Consider the following 20,833-nt stretch of genomic DNA (forward strand, 5'->3'; position numbering starts at 1 on the left):
TCCCCTGTTGTGCAGTTACACACAATGGCCCAATTTCCCTGAGACAATGAGATTAAGTGACTTGCTCAGGACTGCACAGGGCTTTCGAGACAGCCCTGGAGAGATTCGGGGGCAGCTGTCCTTGATACAGCCCATGCAGAAGGGAATCTTCATTATTCCAGATTATTTTATCCTCAAAGTTCCTTAATGAGATTCTGGGCACTCACCTCCCCAATAAGATACTTGAGACTACTCCAGGGGATTTTCTCATCATTTTGCTGGAAAGCTTTTGTCAAGTACGTGTTGAGAATTTCCATGCAGACCTAATAAATTTATTAGAACATGACATAACAGAAGGTTCACAAATTAGCTATAAATAACCACCAGTAACAAGGTTCTTATTTGAAAACTAACAAGCATTTCTTTCTCAAATAATTAAAAATTTTGTTATAAATCCATTTAAAAAATCATGAGGGAAGTAATACTAACAGGAAGAACTGGCAATTTGATTCATTTTTAAAGGCCTTATGGTGACCACAGCAGCAGAAAAAAAAAAGGAAAATACGAATGTGAGAGAGAATTACAGCTGGATAGAGTGTAAGTTTTCAAAAATTATCTGTCATCTCAAGAACATATGAGCCGGTAGCGTTAGCTTCTTACCTGGAAATCAGATTCATTGAAGTCATATGGCACATTCCAGCCAATCTTCCCAAACTTCCTTCTCTCCTGAACGACAGCATGGAAAAACGCCAAGACATAGACTAATGATTTAAAGGCAGGATGTGGGCACTGCTCTATGGCTTCAGGAGGGATTTTGAAGTAGGTGGCTCTCATATTCAGTTTCAGACCATTAGGTGGTTCTGTTACAACCTGCATCAAAGCAATCAGGGAAGCCATTAATTACTGAATAGCCTCAAGAATACATATTGTAAATTCACTGTGCTTTCTCAGTGCAATATAGATAGATAGATAGTGTGTGTATACATACATATATATAGTGCAAGCTTTAAAAACCTAATCAGCTTTCTAAATTCATACCAATATAGGAACTTCTCTTATTTAAAGAGAGGACATAGACTTGTTTATTATACTAGGGTAAACACTTTCATGTAAAGAGAAATTTGGTACCAGTTTAGAAATAGATATGTAACCGGGCAGACATTATTAATATTTATCATACTTAAAGATCTAATTTGTTGAAATATTACCCATAGCCTGACAGCCCATTTTCTAAGTCACACACATCATTACCATAGGAGGGCTAAAGCCTTTGTGGCTTTGGTGATCGTGAACCTGAGGCAGAGCAGCTTCCTGGCAAGACGGTCACTCTTCTGCAACCCCTTGTCCTCGCTGCTCAGGCAAGGGGGTGGTTGCAGTCTTTAGTCACAGCTTTGGCCCTGCCTAAGGTGGACACTGCAGAGCTGCCACTGAGGCCCTGGGGCACCTACTGAGTGGACGGGTCGTGCCACTGCCTTCAAATGTGTCTCACACAGTGGTTATGTCCACAGGAGTGGCTCCCGCAACCCCAGGAAGCAGCCACAGAAAGAGCACTAGGACAGCAGCCTTCAAACTAATCAGCTCAGCTTGCCTGTGATAAATGCTGCAGCCTGAGGTAGCAGCTGGAAACCATTATCCTCTTACAGCGTCTGCTCTGGTGGCCCTATTGCCCGGCTAGACAGACCTCGGTTCTGCGCTTCAGTGTCAGGCCTGACAGGGCTATTTCTGTCTCTCCAGCTACTCCCCACTAGCGGTGCCATTGGGGGCTAAGGAGCATTTGTCTCATCGCCAGATCTGCTGACAATCCTCCGCTCTGAAACAAACACTTCAGAGAAACGCTGCTGAGCGGCTTTCACCTAGAGAAAAATCACCCCCATATAAACAGGATGAGGAAAAGAGGATTTGTCTTGCAAAGACAAAAAGCAGCTAGAGACCAAGTCTGCTGCATTCGAGTCCTGCTCCTCCCCAGACCAGTCTGTTTTGCAGAGCAGGAGGGGCAGGACACGTCCTCCCACTGCTCACTACCTTTAGGGACTTCTGCAGTATTCCGATGGGGAAGCCCTTGGTGGGATCTGTCGTCAGCCAGAGGCGGAAGTCTGGATGAGGCTTCGTGATTTTCTCCAGGGCCTTCTCCAGGTCAATGAGCCACCGCACCAGGAGGTGACAGTTCTGCAACATTAACCACAGCCCACGAGCCACCACATTCTCCAGCATCTGCAGAGCAACCTTAGGAGAGGGAAAGAACCACCTGTGAGGAGCTTTCCCTCTATCCCCAAAGCAGAAGGGCTCTCATGGGTTAGTGCCCTGAACTTCTTGCTCTGAGGAGCACGCTCGGCTTAGTGTCTATCCTGCCTTAATGTCTGTAACAAAACGGGAAGTGAACAGGAAGGAGAGGGTGTCTTTTTAGTAGACACGTGACATTCCATGTGGACCATGTCCATAGACAGACAGGGTCACTGATTAAACTCTGAAAAACTACAGAGAAATATCCTTTCAACTCAAATTTTTTAACACAGATGACAAAATCATTCTGAATCCACCCTTACCCTAACTGTAAAACCAGCCAACCAGCTAAATGCCCCTTGCAGGTCAAAGGAGAACATCTTTCCCAGGCTGGCAAATTGTCTGTCAGGTCTAAACCACCAATTCCATTTGGAATGGAGCAGGCATTTAGAAGGAAACTTGGACAGATCCATAACGTTAAGATTATGATTTGCAATCAGCCACTAACTTCCTGCAAACAGCGTGTTCCTGCCCTCCCACTGAAATTACCTTCTCTTGGCCTTGCCCCATGGCGAGGAACTTGAGCCTGTTTCCGCCAAAGCCGCTCCGCTCAGCCAGCTTCATGAGGTCACTGGCAGGATCCGAGCCAGGACTCAAGATAAAAACGATGGGCGAGTAAGGACTGCTCTGCTCGAAGATGGCCTCAAAGCTGATCACGGGGGGCTGCACGTACCTGGAAAAAGGAGAAGGAAGCACAGTGAACTGCTGATTTATGCAAAAGCAGCCACTTCACATCCAAGTTCACTGCAGAATGTATACGCACATGGAAATAATACAAAGAGAAACTGAGCTCTATTATTTAGACAAATAGTGTAAATATATCACTGATTACAACTCCAGTTTTGTGTGAAGTACCTGAACAGTGGGATTCTGATTTGTAACCACGGAGTGACTTACTTCTCACTCATTGTCAGAGTGACATAGTCCGTTACTGCCCGATACACCCGGTCCACTCGGAAGCAGCGCAGAAGTAGGAGCTTCTGGAAGTTTGTGAGGCTGTTCTGGTAGTGCATGGGGAATGGCGTCTGCTCCAGAGCATCTATATCATACCACTGGCGAAAGGAGATAAGAGACAACACCAGTTAATCATATGGATCTAGTCATGAAATTACTAGGAAAGGAGCACAGAGAAAAGCAATTTCGTTAACAGGGGGCTAGAACCAAGAGACATGAGGAGAATAAGGAAGAAAATCAGCTATAAAGAATTTTTTAAAATTGTAATAACTGAATGCCAAATATTCAAGCTTTTCACTATACAAAAAATAAAGCCCAGAAACACATTCCAACTTTCATTTTGTGACAAGCAGTTCTCTTAAGATACAGAAAAGAGCATTTCAAACAGAAAAGCATTCAGATTACTTACAGAAAGATTTCTTAAAGGAAGAAGACACGCAATGAAGCTGAAGGCAGAACAAAGGACAGTTTTTATAACCAGACTGCACAACTCTCTGCCACAAGAAGATCAAAGCACAATTTAGCACAAAGTAAAATGAGATCTGTTGAAATCAGCAGTAAAAATTCCACTGTCTTCAACAGGACAAAAACCTATCTAAGGCATTTGTCTGGAAAACAGAATGGAGGAAAAATTGGAGGTCAGAGGGAGTTGTTTGTTAAATAAGAGATCTCATTCTGCTCAAATAAGCCGGGATTAAGCTTGACTAACTGAAGTCAAGAAGAAAAGCGGGGCCTTGACATAAAAAGCCTCCTGCGGTGTGCTATGGCACACTGCCTCATCCTTGAACATTTAATTCCAGAAGAAAAACAAAGAAAACAGGTTTGCAGAAAAGCACATACATTTTTCCACACATCTGGATTTTTTTCCACATCATCTGCAAGAGATTCAAACTTCTCAGGAAATAGTTCAGACAGGTGAATTAGGTCTTCCCAGCCTTGATCTGGAAGCCAAGCACAGGGTTTCTTTCGTGCACTCTTCTCCAGGGAAATATTGCCTAGTCACATACAGAAAACAGAGTAAATGTTCAGACCATGAATCTTCCACCTCATGACCACACATACAGTCCCACTGCACAGAAGGAACCGCTCAGAAATTTGGTTCTGGAAGCACAGTAAGATAAAGGAGAAGAGGACATTGAATGAAGAGGACGTTGCTGGCAAAAGCCAAAATTGTATTTTTACAACCTTTTCCAAAACCATTCAGAAAATCAGTAAGGACTATTCTCAGAGGTAATGTCCTAATTTTTCACTGCTAATGGGAGATTTGTCAACATGGTCAGTGAAAGATTAGTCTCTTAAGTGTTCAACTAAGTGAAAACAACTGCAAACAGCAAAATCCACCATTTTCATAAGCCGATATAGCTCAGCTAACTGCAAGGGAGTTCTCTAAATGCTAGCTATTAAAGACAATCATATCTAATCTAAATCTATCTTTAAAAGATCTTTCAGCTATAGCCGAATATAGGTATATATTCATATACAAATATTCAAGGTACCTTTTAGAAAGAAGTCAAGTTCTTCTTGTGGAACTCTGCCATCAGCCTGTTCTATCTTGACAGTCATATTGAAGGAGAAGAGTAACTTGTGCTTCTCAAACAAGCCTACATTAAAAGGAAAACATTTTTTTTAATTGTGGAATTAGAACAGACTTTAAATCCAGATCCAAATCCTGCATCTAAATCACCTCACAAAGATCAGGTTGATCAAAAACAGGGTTTTGGATCAGGCCTTACAGAGTGGATCAACAACAGTTGTGGAGCAATATCCAGAGATGTGAGATCCACTGCTAGGATTTGCTGCTTGAAATTGGTATTAAATTGCCTTTAATGAGCATTTGCCCAACATAGCCCATCACCAAACCACACCAACCTGTACAGCCATAGTTATAGATGTTGAAAGTTAACGTATCCATGATGTTCTTTAACCTCTTCTGAAGAATGGAACTAGGCATGGATTTCCGAAGAGAGAGTCCAAAAACCTCCAAGAAGGAGACTAATGAGTACTGATACATGATGTTCACAAGTGCCATTTCAGACAAAACGAAGAATAAAATGGCTCCCCTCTTGGCAGCTGGTCTGTAGCCATCTCGAAGCTGATCGATATCCACCGCTGTCTTCTCGGCCAGATTGAGCTTTTCAGTCACCTAGTCAGACATGGTCTGTCACTGGTCTTATCCACGTGTAATTACTGCACTGATCCATGGCATAGATATTCTATAACAATAAATAGAACTATTCCATTGCTAAACACATTGAAACGAGAATTGTGAACATTTAGGTTTTAAAATGATTGCAAGTGTCAACATGCATTAAAATTCTATGAAAACCAGGATGCAAGTTACTAAAGACTAGTAATGTCTCATATTCAGAATATTTACTAAAAAAAATACCACAATTAAGCAAAAATACAAGTAATCTTCAAATGCTGTGTTAGAAAAACATCTCACAGGGCAAGGGAAACAGCACTCTGAAGATCCAGGCTGGTCCTGGATACTACACGTCCATTCAGATAGTCTGAAAGACACTCTACTGAGACACGATTTATCTTATGGGAATGCAGATATCTGAACTAAGTGAGAAGAATCACACCCTAACGGCTTATGTCTCTCTGCTGACTGCACAGGGCATCTAGTCAGGCATCTCAAAAGGAGGAAGTCTGTATTATAAACATCAGAAGTTACTGTAAGTAAATCCCACTCTGTATATTTATGAAAAGGGAAGAAGCAGCCAGGCTATCACCAACACATGATCGGTCAGCAGCAGCTTTGCCCATCTAAGGCTAGACAAATTCCAAGGACATAGATTCTATAGTCTAAGTAACAGATAGATTCACTGTTCATTTCAGATCTGATATGATATGGGACAATTGCTATCTCAGATCTGAAAGAAATATATCACATGCCTTTTGTTTCAGAACTGTAAAGAACCATTACTTTGGACTTGATAAGATGAAGCAGAATGAAAATGAAAGAACAGGTTTTACAAGCAGACACCCTTCCTAAAACCCCAGAGCCATTACCTCCGTAGCTTTGGATTTTGTCTCTTCCAGGGTCTGCACCAAGTCCATGTTGTCCAACATGTTTCCTGTGGAAGTCGCCAGTTCCCTCAGGAGAGAGTCTTCAAGGTCTTTCAGCAAGTTTTTGTTCTCACTTGTCTCCTGGATGAGAGACTCCCTCTGTTCTTCCAGTTCTCTCCTCTCATAACCCATGATGACGCTGAGCAACTGATCCTCTAGGCCTTTCAGTGTAACTACAGATAGAACACGTAGACAGCAGAGAGTCTTTTTTAAAAACAAATACAGCTTTTGGGCAACACATTTCATCTTCATCATCTTATAAAGCTACAGCTGTGCAACAGAGGGACTTGGTTAATAACTACGTTTTGATTCTAGCAATATATTCTGATATGAGTGCTACAATAAGAGATACTTAGCTCTACTTCAACTAAAAGAGAGAAGTAAGAAGAATTTTGTATTACATCAGATTCTAATAATAAGGGAGAGTAAGACTTTTTTACAGCTTCATTATTGTTTCAGATAAACACCAAGGCCTTAAGCTTGCACTACAGGACAGTTGCTAGTTTGTTACTAAAAGCACATTTTTGCTTACCTGTGTAATTGATAACCATAGCTTTGCCAAACACAGAGGGAGAATACTTCGGGTTTGCTAATTTGGTGTTCAAGTACAATCTAAAATTACTGTCATAGTCAACTTCTTTATCACCCAGGACAATGAATGTTCGCCCCTGTGCAACTTTGATATTCTTCTCTAAGACATTGTCTATCACTGGATCTATGTATTCATCGACATCATGGAACAAGAAAGGGCTCCCGTACTTTATAGACAGTTCTAATTGTTTAAGGAAATCTGGGTCGTTAAAGGAAGCCATCTGCAAGAGAATGATGCAAAGGTATGAAAACAGAACTGATAAACAATTTCCTGAAGAATATAAATTTATAATAGTTGCCAGCACTAAGTCTGGTGCTTGTTGATGCACACCTGCCTTTCCCCTTACAGATGATATAAACTGCCCTCATACAAAATAACGAAGATGCACGTATTTCCTGTGAGTTGAGAAAAATTGCTATACGGAGAACTATTCTTCAAACTTCCAACTATGCCTCTATGTTACTGTCCAATAGGAAAATTGTATCCTGGAGCTGAGAAAAACCACAAGCTAAATATTTGCCTTTTAGTTACACTATTTTTGCAGGTACTGAGGCTAGCCAACCTCCCATGCAAAACACCACACTCAGAAAACTGAAGGTCATGCAGACAGTGATACTTTACCTATATTTATAATCACCACATTTTTCAATATTTAACTAGCTCTCTGTTCAAGGTAACAGATACTTATTCAGCTTTCAAAGCAACCAGTAAAGGAACAAAATGATCCTTCATCTTTACCCTCAGGTTATTTTTTTCTTCTTTCTTCTTAATCCAGTTTAACGCCTGCTGCTGTGGGTCAATACAAAGTGGGAAGCGACTTGCATATGTTGTCAAAATGCCATTTTGGACGGAGAGCTCATCTGGAGGCAATCCTTGGGAAACCCACCTGGGAAAGGGATGGATCAAAGAGCAGGCTGGACACAAAACTTAGTGGACAGCAGCACATTTCATTTGTCAGCAAAAATATGCAACCCACTGAGTACTCTATTAGTAATAAAAGGAAGCAAAAGCCACATGTGGTTGTGAAACAGTCTCAAAACAGGGACTGATTTGTTTTTGAGTCATTTGTAGCTACACTATCCAAAACACCACTGCAGTGACTAATGCTACAGTAGCAGAAATATGGACTAATTGGGAATAGCTTTAATTCCAAAAATCAGTGATGTCTATGAAAATACTCCTGCTACGCTCTGGGTTGAACACATATTGTAGATACCTTCATAGGAGTGGGAAAAAAAAAGAACTCTAAAAAGGCATTACATGTGTCTAGGTTCAGTGAATATCCTTGGAGAGCAAAGGTTTATTACAACAAACATTCCCAGTTAATTGGAAGAAAAATGGCTTGTCTCCTCATCATCTTTGGAACATGAAAGTAAAATGATAGCTGAAACAGCTGTGTACCACCATGCACAGTACCAACTCTAGCCTATAAATCTAGATCCAAACTCCCACTTCACAATTCTATGTACAATAGTCACTGGACTCCTTGATTGGACATACCTGCTAACTTCAACCTCGTTAGTCAGGAGGCTTTCTAATCTAAAAGGTTGACTGAGCGGAATCTCTCGTGAGAGGATATCTTCTTGCCACACTTGATAGACCATTTCATTACGGAATTCCCAGTTGAATGCTCCTTCATAGCTCAGAAAGGCAGCACAGAGCAGACAGTCTCCAAGCAACTTCACTTTTCGTATTTTGAATTCCTCTAAATCTTTTGTCCACCTGATAGAAAAATACAGGAATTTTGGATGTGTCTGTACCAGAGAAGTGTGGGTTATTGGCAGAATTTCCTAATGCTTCTAATTTAGCTGCAAGTTGAGATAGAACATTAAACTTACTTAGTTGCTCCGTCATCATCATGACAGAGTTGATTTGAACCTTCTTCCTTTTAATCTCAGTTCACCTTTTTTTTTTTCCCAAGCACTAATGGATATTAGCTGCTTTGCAGAAACAAATGTCACAGGCAGAGAGATGCTTCCAAAAGTGTGTCAGTTTGGCAGACTTTTAACTCTGACAAAGGATCCAATTCCTAAGGTCAAAGTTTCTCTCTGGATCTAAACTCACCTCTCGTTTTCAGATCCCAAGCCAGAGATGAGTTTATCAGCAGCATATAATCTCCTCTGCATAATCTCTGCTTCTTCTTGTAACTGTTGCTTTTCTGCTATTGCTTCTTCATATTTCTTCCCCAAAGCTTTTAGCTCAGCCTGAATTTTAGCCAGTTCTGCCTGTATCTTTTCCAGTTCTCGTTTACTTAGGAAATAATTCCGTTCTAGTCTAGCCACCTACATAATGAAGAAATCATTAAGAAAATCAGGAGAAAAGGTTTTGGAGATGAATCTTAAATTCTTAGATTTCTTTTGGTTATTTCATATATTTTAAGGCACCCTGGTAACAAGCAGACTAGCTGAAAATAACCAGCACTGTTTCTCACCCAACTCTCCCCATCCCAAACATATTCATAAGTCTGAACCAGCAGTTTGACAGTAGACAAACCTCCTAAACTAGGGTTTTGTACCAACTAGGTACATTAAATAAACGAGCAGTCCAGTTGACATCAGAGATAAGCGGGACTGTCATCCCATGACAACATGGGAGCTTGGTCCATCACTAATAGTGATATTAAGGCCTTCAAAATTGTTAGACCTCTCATTTAATAAATATGCTTTCTTAGTAGTCATACATATACAAGAATTTTTCTTTGACAGAGTTTCCCATGATCTGCTAGGACGAGTAAAAGAGGTTCCCAGTCTTTATAAAAAAGTTATTAATAAGGTCTGTAAGGCAGGGTCACAGATGCTGGGTAGTGCTGAGCTCTCCCCTGCTCAAGTGCCATGCATTTTGCTAGTTTGCTTTATCTTGACACCTGCGAGCTGACCTCTCATCAGGCGAGACTGCAAAACTCCACCTGAACAGATCCCTGCCTCCTGCTTCACACACTGGCCCAAACAGGAGCCCCTATAACAGCCTCAGGAGACAAACACAGCAGTTAACCTTGTACCTGCTCACCCCTGACTTCACTAGTTTTACTAAGCTCTTCTTTTTAAGCACTTTGAAGAGCAGCAATGGGGCAATCAATGAAATAGTCAAGGGTTATTTTTCTTATGGGTCATGGTTCATCTCCTCTTAGTTCAAATCCGCACACTCTACCTTCTCTCTCTTAGGCCTGACTTCTTTAGCCACATCACAGTAACTCATCACTGCTTCCACAAACTTTAACATTCCCAGTCCTGCTCTGCTCACAACTTCCATTTCCTCAAAGGTAGTATTGAGATTCTTTAATAGAGCTGGGGAAACACAAAAATACTAAGGTGAGTTGAATTGCAGTGCAGAAATCTTCAGAGAAATAGCTTTCCCTGCCAGCATGATCTGCAGCACCACTTTAGTTCTGCAGCCCCAGAGCAATACTGTGATAGCCATTATGAAATATTTGTCAGAAAATTAAAGATTTTAACCTAAAATGAAGTTAGTGGGCTACAAGCACAGCATTGCTAGTGATATTTCAAGTTCTTTGCCCCAAAAGCCAGTGCATTCAGAAGTTGTTTAGCATGTCCCCAGAGCAGCAGGGATGCTGCTTTGTTGAAAAGGCCAAATTGCCCTCTTAATGGAATTACTCTGGATTACACTCATGGGAGCCTAAGCAAGGTTCAGCCCATAAGCTTTAGATGTAGCCTGTCTTCTTTCTTCTCTGTACATACTACATCTTAATTGCCACCACACAAAGGCTGTAATGCTTCTGCTCTGCTGTTCTGTTTATTTCTTGATCTCTCTAAGCAGAAGTGCCTGAGGCCCTAATTAAGACTAGGATGTAAACTGGATGTAGCAAATGACAAAAGGTCTTTGTGTTCTGAAAAACACGGTCACCCCTAAAGTGCAACACCCGCAGCACTGTGGACAGCGGCTGTTCCGTTGCTCAAAGTAAATCCCACACTCGCTGCAATGCTGGAAGGACTCCTGATGACATGGACAGTAACATTAAGAAGATGCTACATTCCTTCCACATACACAGGTCAATAATTTACCTCGTACAGATTTCACTTGGCCCTGAGTAATTCCATCAAAATCTATCTCCATTAGGGATCGCAGGAAATTAGCCTCAGACATCATTCCTTTGGCTGTCTTCCAGTTTAATTCTTTGTACCCTCTCATTATGAGAATACACTCACAGACAGTCTGCACCTGCTTAGGGGGTTTCGCAAATGATCTAGAAAATAGATGAAGGAGACAATGGAGGAGACAGAGTACAAGATGCCAGACACAGTTGCTTCCTGTTAAGGGAGTCACTGCAATACAGCAAGATTGTCCTCCACAAAGTGAAAAAGATAATCCAGGACAGACAAGGGAAGACTAACTAGGCAATGGATAAAATATTTATTCTATTTGGACAATTTGATCAATAAGAGACTAAAGTATTTCAATTATGGAGCGCCTAAAGCCCTGAGCCAGCAAAGCATCTGTTCACTGGGACAGGGAAGGGAGAGCTGCTGCTCTTTCCCAGACAGCTAAGGACTAGATGCACCTTTACATCTGTCCCCAAACACAAGATGTATAATAAAAACACAGGAATAATTCAGCAAAGAAATAAATTTTCATGCTATCAAAGCATCCCTGAAAAGTAAGTCTTGTGTGTTCCTATTCACACAGAATAAAAAATAAGGAGGAATGAAGATATTTAAAGACCCACTGCTTAGACAAAACCCACAGCAGTTCCCAATCAAGCACATCAAACACAGAATAGAGAATTCCAGGGAAGACACTGAATGTACAACTGGCATAAGAGGCTTGTGGGAAGTCCCTAGGAGACTTCGTAGTGACCTCTGCATCTGGACAACACATGCCCTGACCTTTACCCACACACCATGCAGGTGGGGAAGGGGAGGCTAAGGCTCAGCCCCTGCAAACAAGTGTCCCACGGTAAATTTCCAAGCTTACACTACTGCAGATCCAAATGAATCACCTGATCTCAGTAACATCAGATTTGTCAAGCTTCTGCAGCTCCAGTTTGGCAGCTTCTAAAATAGGCAGGGCCTCAGCCAAGGCTGTCTCAGCCTCCTTCTTCTCCACACCAATAATCTTATTCTGCTCCTCAATTTCCACAGCTTTTTCTTCGGCCATTTTTTTCTTCTCCTCAGCTAGGAATTGAAAAGGCAGAACCATAAATGGATTGTTCACATTTGTATCCAGAACTTACAGATGCATCCCTGGCTCAAAATCAGAAGTTACTATCACTCGTTACCTTTTTGATAACTTGCTATACCTGAATTGGATCATGAGTTTAAAGTACTACAGGCAATTTAGCCTTGCAAAAAAAAAGGCAATCTGGGTATGATACAAGACCTATTCTTGTAGTAGGACACTGGATCAGCAGAGACAGAACAAGAAGTTTATCTTTTGGAGTTGCTGGAGCTTACAAGAGGATCTCCTAACCCAACACAGACTATATGCACGTTGCTTTCCCTTAGGAGGAACCTCAGGAGTTCTAAAGTACTTGCCTACTGCTGTGTTTGTTGAAATCTCTTGTAACAAAGCCTCACAGGCAGCTGATTTTTCTGCTAGTACAATCTTTTGCTCTGCCAGTTTCTTGTTCAGCTCAACCAGCTGTATGCTGGCTTCTTTCAGTTTATCTAAGCCCCCATCCAGCCGTTTACATTGTGCTAGGTAAAAAAAAAAAAGAAAGGAGAAAAATATTAGTGATTCATTGTTACTGTCACACAGTAATAGACAGTCTCACAGCAAGGAGATATGCTTATAGCTGTATTTTGCATCAGACAGCTTAGGTTACAAAAGAATGGGTGGAAAAGATTTTTCTTTTCCCACATCTTCCACCCAAGACGATGTAAATGCCATCCGAGCCACTCCACAGAGCCCTGTGCCATGGCTTCCTTTTTGTTTTACATTGTTCCTGTTTAATCCTCTTTACATATTTTATTATGTACTACGTATTTTATTATAAGTGTCTATTCTGGAGATTCTGGTGCAGATTCTACAGAAGAATTTGGGAAAATCCCACTATTTGATGCCAAGCCAGAACATTCACATATGGCAAGGATATTGGTCCAATGTCAAAACCAGAAACCAGCACAGCACTGGAGATAGAATTAATAAAAAAAAAAAAACCTTTTGCATTATGTGGGTAATACATGGGATTTTCACCATAAAGTGTTTTTCTGTTTAAAATATTTAAATCTCTTATTAAAAAAGAAGCATCTACACAGCCTTACCTAAAATGAACTCATTTTTCTCCTCCAGCAATTTTGAATACGTATGGATAAAATCAAGGTAATTCTTTGGTGTGACATAGTTGCTACGTCTCAGTTTCTGCAGAAACTTCTTGCTGAAATCCCCTACGGATTCATGTACCATGACGATGTGCTGAATCACCAGCTCCGAGCTCTCTGATGGGACACGTGGACTAGCTCCTAAAATTGGGCAGTAGAAATAATAATTTTTTAAAAATCCAAACTTTTCGAAGAAGGTTGTCAATTATCTTCTGGCTTTTACGTACATTCAAGTCCAAGTCTGCTTTTCAGGACAAAAAACAGTTTAAGGCAGAACTCAGAAGAGAACCCAGGTATGCTGGTACCCAAACCACACTCCAATGTTAGGAGCTTGAGTTTTAGAAAATTTTAAAATCTGAGTATGAAACTTTCATCAGGAAAACATAATTTTACATCAGCAGTTTAAAGTTAAAGTAAGAGCCCCAATGAGAAAGCAAATCATGAGACTTGCTCACCTACAATACTTTCGAAGTAAGTAATGTATTTCTTGGACTATCCCAAGAATTAAGGGGTTAAAAATGATAGCATTTTACATACCAACAAAGGATTTTGCAACTGCATACAAGGCTTGGGGAGGCCAGGGCAAGAACCAGTCAATACCAGTGTTGTTGACAAGACCTTAAATTAAAAGAATAATATTATCAGAACAATTTCTTTGTAACATTAGCATGTAATCTGGAAGACAGGCCTTCGCTTTATTTCCATCAAGGATTTACAGGATTTGTCTTTGTTGATTCTTGTTTAGCAACAAGATTTACCAGAAAATCAACACCTCAATTTTAATAGCAATAATCAACTTTGCAACTAACCCCAAAGTACCATTCTTTGGGATGTACTATTGTATAGGATGTAGTGAAAAACTCTAACAAGATATTTTCATGCTTAGGGTGGGATTCCCACCAGCACCACTCTCCAGGTATCTGTTGATTCCTCCAGAGCTATCTTCCAGCTACTTATTCCAGAGGAGCACCCAAAAGGATGGGGTGCTTTTGCTCACAGTACAAACCCCTCTGACCTTGCCCTTCTTTAACTTTGGCTTTAGATAATTAAAAAAAAAAATGTTTCTCTTACCATCACCTTAGTTTTATAAGGATTTATTAACACACATTCCTCTGTAAAAAGAGGGATAAGATGCTGTAGGCACAGGCCGTTTATATATTTCCAGTTGAGTGAGAATGACCAATTGATTTCTTGCTGTTTAAGCGGAAAATGAACTCATCTGGTAAACGTTAATCAATAATTCTTACCAATATGTGGTAATTAATTGCAGGAAAAAAAATTGCACACTACAAATGTTTAATTATGAAACCTCCTCTGCTTAGCTTTAGTTGTCCAACATGTGTCTATGTCTAGCAGAGACCTTCTTTTGCCTGCAAACTCATATCTTACAGGGAATGGACTACACATTATATATAATTGATACCTGGAAAATTCCTGCACCACATTCTCAGAGTGTCCCCAACTGGGGACATTCCTAGGACAATATGGAGGTTGGATGCACATTTATTTACAAAATATTGCCAGACACTCTCTTTAGCTGGGCTCATTCCAGCTTTAGTAGCTTCATCTCCAATTTGACTTAATATGGTGTCTTTTTCATCATCTGGAAAAAGGGCTGGCACCATTCCTGCAACATAAGAACAGAAGAACGCTGGTGAGAACTATGCTGACTGTAACAGAAAACCATATGGCTGGGGACAGGGCACATCAGAAAGCAGAGAGTCAGGAATTCTAACCCTAGGGTCAGCAAAAATGATCCCGGGTAGTTCTGAACCTCTATGCTTCTTCTCCCTCTTCATGGAAAATAGAGAGGAAGTACTTAGGATGCTGCATGGGAATTTAAATAATTATTTCATTTTTGTTCAGGCTTCAACAACATAAAATGTCACAACAACACAAAGTGCTTTCCACTCTGCAAAAAAATCTTTAATGTCTTTAATGACTGCAGATCATCAATTCATATTTTACTTCTCTCAATCACATGGCTAATATTGCATAAGTTATCTAACATACATAAACAGAATGGGAATAGAATGAGAGAGAGGGTGGGAAAGATCCAGAGGCAGGAAGGATATTGTTTACATTTACCTGAAGTTAACATGTTGTTGATGAGTTCCAGGAAACTCTCTTCTGCTACATGGGAATCCGTAAACAAGAAGATCATTGACTTGTTCTCAATACCCAGCTTTAGATACAATTTTTTCAGATCTTCTCGGAAGTTATTTTCCCCATATCCTCGACTCAAGATGATCTCAAACACCTAAGGATTCAAACATACACTCAGAAGACATATATGGACCCAAGACCTCGTATTAAATCTGAAACTCAACATCCATTTTGGTTTGATTCTTTTATCACCAATAAATGTATAATATCAAAAAAATGCACTACACTCCCTTTTAAATAATGTATAATCATGAAGGATTGCACTTCCAAAATTTCTTGTGTTCCCCCCTTTTTTTTTTCCTTCCTTCCCAAGCTACCGACTTCCACAAGAAACTGAGAGTATCTTTGGAAGAACAATTCCTATCTGAAAATATTACTGTATCAATCACAGTAAAATTCCTCAAGAAGAATGTCGCTCTAATACAGGTAAACAACACAAACAGTAGTTAGGGACTATTAGTTTTTTGCTCCCAAATCCATCTTTGTTTTCCATCCCCACATCTGGGTACTGACAATAAATTTGTGATTTGTCTTCTTAGTGCTTCTGGCAACCACTCCACTGTATTTCTCGACTTACAGGGAAGAGGTGCCACCCCGATTTTACCTTCATTGACTGTCTTTCCCCTTCCTCTGCCACCGCAGGTTAATCTTGGTACCAATATTGTTTTCTTTGTGTGCTTTCACTGTGAAGGTGCTGGGTCACTAACCTCACATCCAGCTGTATAAGCAGCCAGTCTTGTAAGGGACTGCTTGCCTGAGCCTCCTACTCCTATGAGCAGGGCATGGCCATGGTCCATCCGTACGATGCGATGTACACGGATTAGGTGTTCCAGAGCATCATCAAAAAGAACCAGATTCATTTTAATATTAACTTCATTGTATTCTTCCAAAATCTCCTGCAGAGAAAGGTGCAGAGAAAGGACAAAAAATTACTAGGAGACCAGGGAAAGAGTTATGTTACTAAAATAACAACCCATTTAGAGCCACACTACATAAAAGAACCCCAGGGAACATAAATCACTGGAAAGCACTGTGCAGTCTGCAGCTGATCTGCTATTTTCATTATTGAAGACCTCAAAACGATGAAAATTCTATGTCCATAGAGAAGAATGGATTTCTTTATAGTTTGAGTCAGGCTCCTTCTGCTTCCTCATGTACACAGTCAGAAACAGGCAAAGTTCCAGGCTGAAGCACATTACCTGAAAGAGAGCTTTTGCTGCATCATAGTCTTGAATATCTTCATAAATACGAGGCTCTCCTTCACTCAGTGCCATTCTGAAATCTCCAAAAAGAATAGGATCCCTCATGGCCTGCTCCAAGTCATCCGGGAAATTCTCTTCAATCAGGTGCTTTATATGGCCTTGTACCTTCAAGCACATGAAAGAGTCAGGCAAGCCAACAGAGCAGGTGATTCTGAATATAGGAACATTTAGAGGGGTGTTGATGCAAATTCTTGCTCAAGTATCACCTGATATCAAGGGGATATTGATGTCACTAAGAAGCCTGAAGATCACAGTGTTCTAATATATTCTGTGTATAATCTAAAATGACCTAATAAACAATTCAGGAACTATTCAAGACAGTGGAGTGCAGAATTTTAAGGCAAGAAATAATAACCTTATTACAAAAAATACATTATTGTATTTTGGCATAAATATTAATCAGCCTTTCTTTTCAGCATTTATACTTATATCTGGCTCCCAATACTTCTCATGAATCTTGAGGTATGCATGAATGTACAAATACATAAAAATTGCAGTATAATTATTCTGAGTTGGGAAAATTGAGCAGGAAATATGTCTTTTATGTTTGAGGAGAAAATTTTAAACAAGCCACTGAAATCTAACTCTTTCCATCTAGGCAAGATGCTTACAGAAACGTAGACTTTGTCCAAATCCTCCTCTAAATTTCAAGGTATAAAGTTGTCTTGGTTCTCTCTTTTAAGATGCATTTTGGATCATTTTCCAGTCTGCATAATTGCCAAAACTGAATGCATTTTGTAAGAGCTCAACTCATACCCTTTCCTCCCCCGCAACACACTTTACTGTATAGTCATATTCTGACACAGTCCTCCCAAAGGAAGGTACTGACTTAAGGAGGAAGCAATTTCCTCCATTTCCACCTGCATTGCTCTCACCTTCATTTATGTCACCTGTGGCATTGCTAAACAATATTTCCTGGACCAGTGAAGCCACTGACACTCTGCAGTGATCTGTGCAGATCTGCTCATTTACTCTTCTACAGTCATTTTATTTTAGAGAAAAAATAAATAATAAATAAAAAACCTCCATGGACCATTATTTTAAATTAATGGAGCAACAGAATGGTCAGAAAAGTCTGCAGTCTGTCTGCAAGGACATGAGTGCAACAGTTGGTAATGCTGCCCTTGTAAATTAGTAATAGAGTCACTGACTACTAAAGAGGAAAGAAATTACTCACCAATGCCTTGTCTGCTTCATTAATCAGCCTGTCATGGAAAACCCTCAGACACTCATTTCTCCAGACTCTCACCATCTGGGCAACTGTTTGGAACCTGCATTAACATCAAAATATCAGACTGCACCAGATGAGTCAATAAGATCCCTAAGGCCAGGTGGTTAATAACACTGATCAAAGTCTGCATTGGCTTTTTCCATCTTTTTTTTTTCCCCCCTCATAAGGAAGAATAATTCGCTTGTTTCCATCTTTACCTCTAGATACTCTATTTAAGAAAGAATATTTTTCCTCTATATGGTGATGGTTCTGTAAACAGTGACCAATGGTGAATATTTTTCATCTCCTCTTCACCTAGATTCATCCAGTATAAATGGGCATAAGGCCACTAAAGACATTTTTTCTATTCTTACCTCCCCGGAGTTGTAAGAACAAGCCCGTTATACACCCTCGAAAGATCCCGCAGATTGAAAATGTAATGGAACTTGGAAGGAGTAGGGGGTAGGTCATGGACAATCATTTTATAAAGCTCCAAAGTACACGCTGTCATCTTGTCAGCGATGGTTGCTATAGACTCATTAAACATCTGCAAACATGAGAAGAAAGAGGTGTTTTCAGGAGATTTCCCACAAAGAACTGAATGCTCTCAAACATATTCTGCTTTACAACTTCTATCCTTTCTTGACATATTTCAAATAACTGAGGGCAAACATTTTCAGAAATTGACATTAGTGTGTTGTATGGACATCCTACAGTTAAATGTTTTGAGCAAGGTCCTGGGCTTGTACTGTGCTGAAGATGATATGGTCATGCTCCATTCCATGACTGGAATTTCTACAGCACTTCCATAACAGAATAAATAAATTGCTCTTCTCTTGCAGTTTAGTTACTTAGTTATGCACTTCACCAATTTAAATTAAAATTTTCACTCTCGTCAAGAAAGCATTTGCTGAACCTGGGGATTTGGTTACAGAACCATAAGCAAATGGTTAATAGATTTCAACCTACTAAAAGAGCACTGGATTTACAAATTATCTCCTAGCTTGAAAGTTTACATATTATTCATGTATTGATCAGCTCTGTGAAAACACATGTCTTAAGAAGGGAAGAGGAAAGGAAGGGTATGAGGTTCTAAATAAAAAGCTGGAAAACTGATAAAGAGGACTTCAGGTCTTTTGATAATATGGAAATAAATATCTATTTAAAAGTAGTAAGCCATTTAAGCAGCCTTTTTAATACAATAAAATTACCTCGGTGTGGCCTTTCAGGATGGAGGCATAGATCAAATTCAGTGATTGCTCAGAAGGAAAAGGTACATTAAATACACTGAAGAGTGAGATGAATCGAGGGTCAATCTCATTCCGACCTCCTCCAGCCTTCCCCATGGCAGCAATAAAACCCAGGTCTCGAAGAATTTTACAGGTCATCTCCTTCCCGCGGTCATACAAGAAACCTCTTTCTAGCAGCAGCTTCAACAAGGCAATGGGTTGCTGTGTGCCATACTCATCAACCTTTGTAATGCAAAAGAGTCAAGATATTTAGAGGGCAGTGCACCAGGTTGACAATGACAATGTCTGCGATATATGTGGAAATATTGAGCTCTACACTTAATAGAATTTTAGAAGGTCTAAGTGACAGTTTGTAAAGCTCTAGCTGATTGAAAGCATTCATGCCAATGTCTCACATGGGAAAAGCACCTCTTCTCCAAGGTAAATAAATACCATTCTGTGCAGTTCATAAAGGGAAAGGATGCTTTCTACAGAAGACCAACTTCAGCCAGTATCAGGCCACAAACATGTGATTTCAGTGGCATAGAGAAATGATCTAAAAGGGTGTCTCCAAAAAGAGACAGTTCTAATATACAGAACCCCTATTGTAATAGAAAAAAATAATCACTACTGTAAACTATTTCTTCTGAAGACCCTAAGCTAAAACACAGTTATGCATTTGACATGAATCTCCCTGCATCTCTCCATGAAGGAACCACATCAGTACCAGTCCACATGTTGCTCTATTAACTTGCCCATACTCTGGCAGCTTACCCTTGGCATATTCATATCATCCATGAAAACGAGGAGACGTTTTCCCATAGGGGGACCATAAGTGTCTTTAGCTCGTTTCTCTACGTTTGCCTCTAGGTTTCTCTGAATGTCCATTGATGTTGTGCGAGAAGAAAAGTTAATTATTAGCAGCAGCTGCAGAGGACAGGAAATGAATAAGATTAGATTTTTACATTCTTTTTTTCCTTCTTCTTCCTAGTAGATGAAACATTGCTCTGGTCTAGTTATTAACTTGAATTACAGATGAAAAAAAAGTCAAATCCTTTTTCTTAGCACGTATATTTACTTTATAAAATTGAATCTCTGTGTGGTAGAACTGAACAAAATGTATTAAATTCTGAAAGATTCTCAAGTCTTTCACGGGCTTTGGGCCTGAGCTTGCAGTCAATCTCTCTTCCTATGTGAAGCTCCATCAAAGTCACTACTTCTACCCACAGACTCAGGCTTCAAAATGTAAATTTAACAAAAAAACAAAGAAGGAAAATGCAGCTTTACGAACATCATGAAATGCCTCATACGTACATTAAAGTCTTTGTTCAGTTGGTTTAGGAAGTTTTGTGTAGTTGCAGTTTTTGAAGTACCTGATTCACCTACAAGAACAACTGGGCGTTTTATTTTTACCATCTGTTCTAGCAACCAAGTAGTGCGTGTGGTATCCACCGTAGGCACTGAAATAAAATCACGGATATAATAGTAGGTCAAATTAAAATGCAGTACAGCTGAGGGATTTATATTTATAGAACAGTGCTGGATCAGAGACACAAGGTATTAATGTGCAGTTGCACAAATGTATAGTGAGAATTATCAACTTACTAACAATGTTGCAGGAAAATTTTAATTGCTCAGCTACATCTTGTTTGAGCTTTTAGCACAGAGATCTTTTCTTCTACATAAATATTAGAAAGGAAATTATTCTCCACATAGGAAGGTCATGGACCTTCTGTTTAAGCTCTGTTTAAGTCCTATTTCAAAGATATTATCAGGATTTATTTGATCATAAGCATTTTCCTGGTACTCTA

The 20,833-nt window shown here is 39.9% G+C and overlaps 1 protein-coding gene across 1 annotated transcript in view; it reads right to left on the minus strand.

Annotated features, from left to right (window-relative positions):
- Positions 1-20,833, minus strand: part of DNAH10 (dynein axonemal heavy chain 10) — a 49,408-nt gene that overhangs the window by 4,405 nt on the left and 24,170 nt on the right. Inside the window, exons 43-70 of the mRNA XM_026037482.1 lie at positions 20,337-20,482; positions 19,797-19,949; positions 19,005-19,265; positions 18,168-18,340; positions 17,761-17,854; positions 16,521-16,688; positions 16,029-16,217; positions 15,244-15,415; positions 14,579-14,782; positions 13,693-13,773; positions 13,099-13,296; positions 12,370-12,531; positions 11,835-12,009; positions 10,900-11,081; positions 10,028-10,164; positions 8,945-9,162; positions 8,381-8,602; positions 7,619-7,766; positions 6,821-7,100; positions 6,232-6,461; positions 5,083-5,356; positions 4,710-4,814; positions 4,054-4,208; positions 3,157-3,311; positions 2,749-2,932; positions 2,002-2,202; positions 640-849; positions 207-302 (exon numbers count right to left, since the gene is read on the minus strand). Of these exons, the coding sequence (XP_025893267.1) occupies positions 207-302; positions 640-849; positions 2,002-2,202; positions 2,749-2,932; positions 3,157-3,311; positions 4,054-4,208; positions 4,710-4,814; positions 5,083-5,356; positions 6,232-6,461; positions 6,821-7,100; positions 7,619-7,766; positions 8,381-8,602; positions 8,945-9,162; positions 10,028-10,164; positions 10,900-11,081; positions 11,835-12,009; positions 12,370-12,531; positions 13,099-13,296; positions 13,693-13,773; positions 14,579-14,782; positions 15,244-15,415; positions 16,029-16,217; positions 16,521-16,688; positions 17,761-17,854; positions 18,168-18,340; positions 19,005-19,265; positions 19,797-19,949; positions 20,337-20,482 (4,973 nt within the window). The remainder of the gene's footprint in view (positions 1-206; positions 303-639; positions 850-2,001; positions 2,203-2,748; positions 2,933-3,156; positions 3,312-4,053; positions 4,209-4,709; positions 4,815-5,082; positions 5,357-6,231; positions 6,462-6,820; positions 7,101-7,618; positions 7,767-8,380; positions 8,603-8,944; positions 9,163-10,027; positions 10,165-10,899; positions 11,082-11,834; positions 12,010-12,369; positions 12,532-13,098; positions 13,297-13,692; positions 13,774-14,578; positions 14,783-15,243; positions 15,416-16,028; positions 16,218-16,520; positions 16,689-17,760; positions 17,855-18,167; positions 18,341-19,004; positions 19,266-19,796; positions 19,950-20,336; positions 20,483-20,833) is intronic.

The sequence above is a fragment of the Nothoprocta perdicaria genome, unplaced genomic scaffold (assembly GCF_003342845.1).
Source record: "Nothoprocta perdicaria isolate Ctin4 unplaced genomic scaffold, notPer1 scaffold_2, whole genome shotgun sequence".
Lineage (NCBI taxonomy): Eukaryota > Metazoa > Chordata > Aves > Tinamiformes > Tinamidae > Nothoprocta > Nothoprocta perdicaria.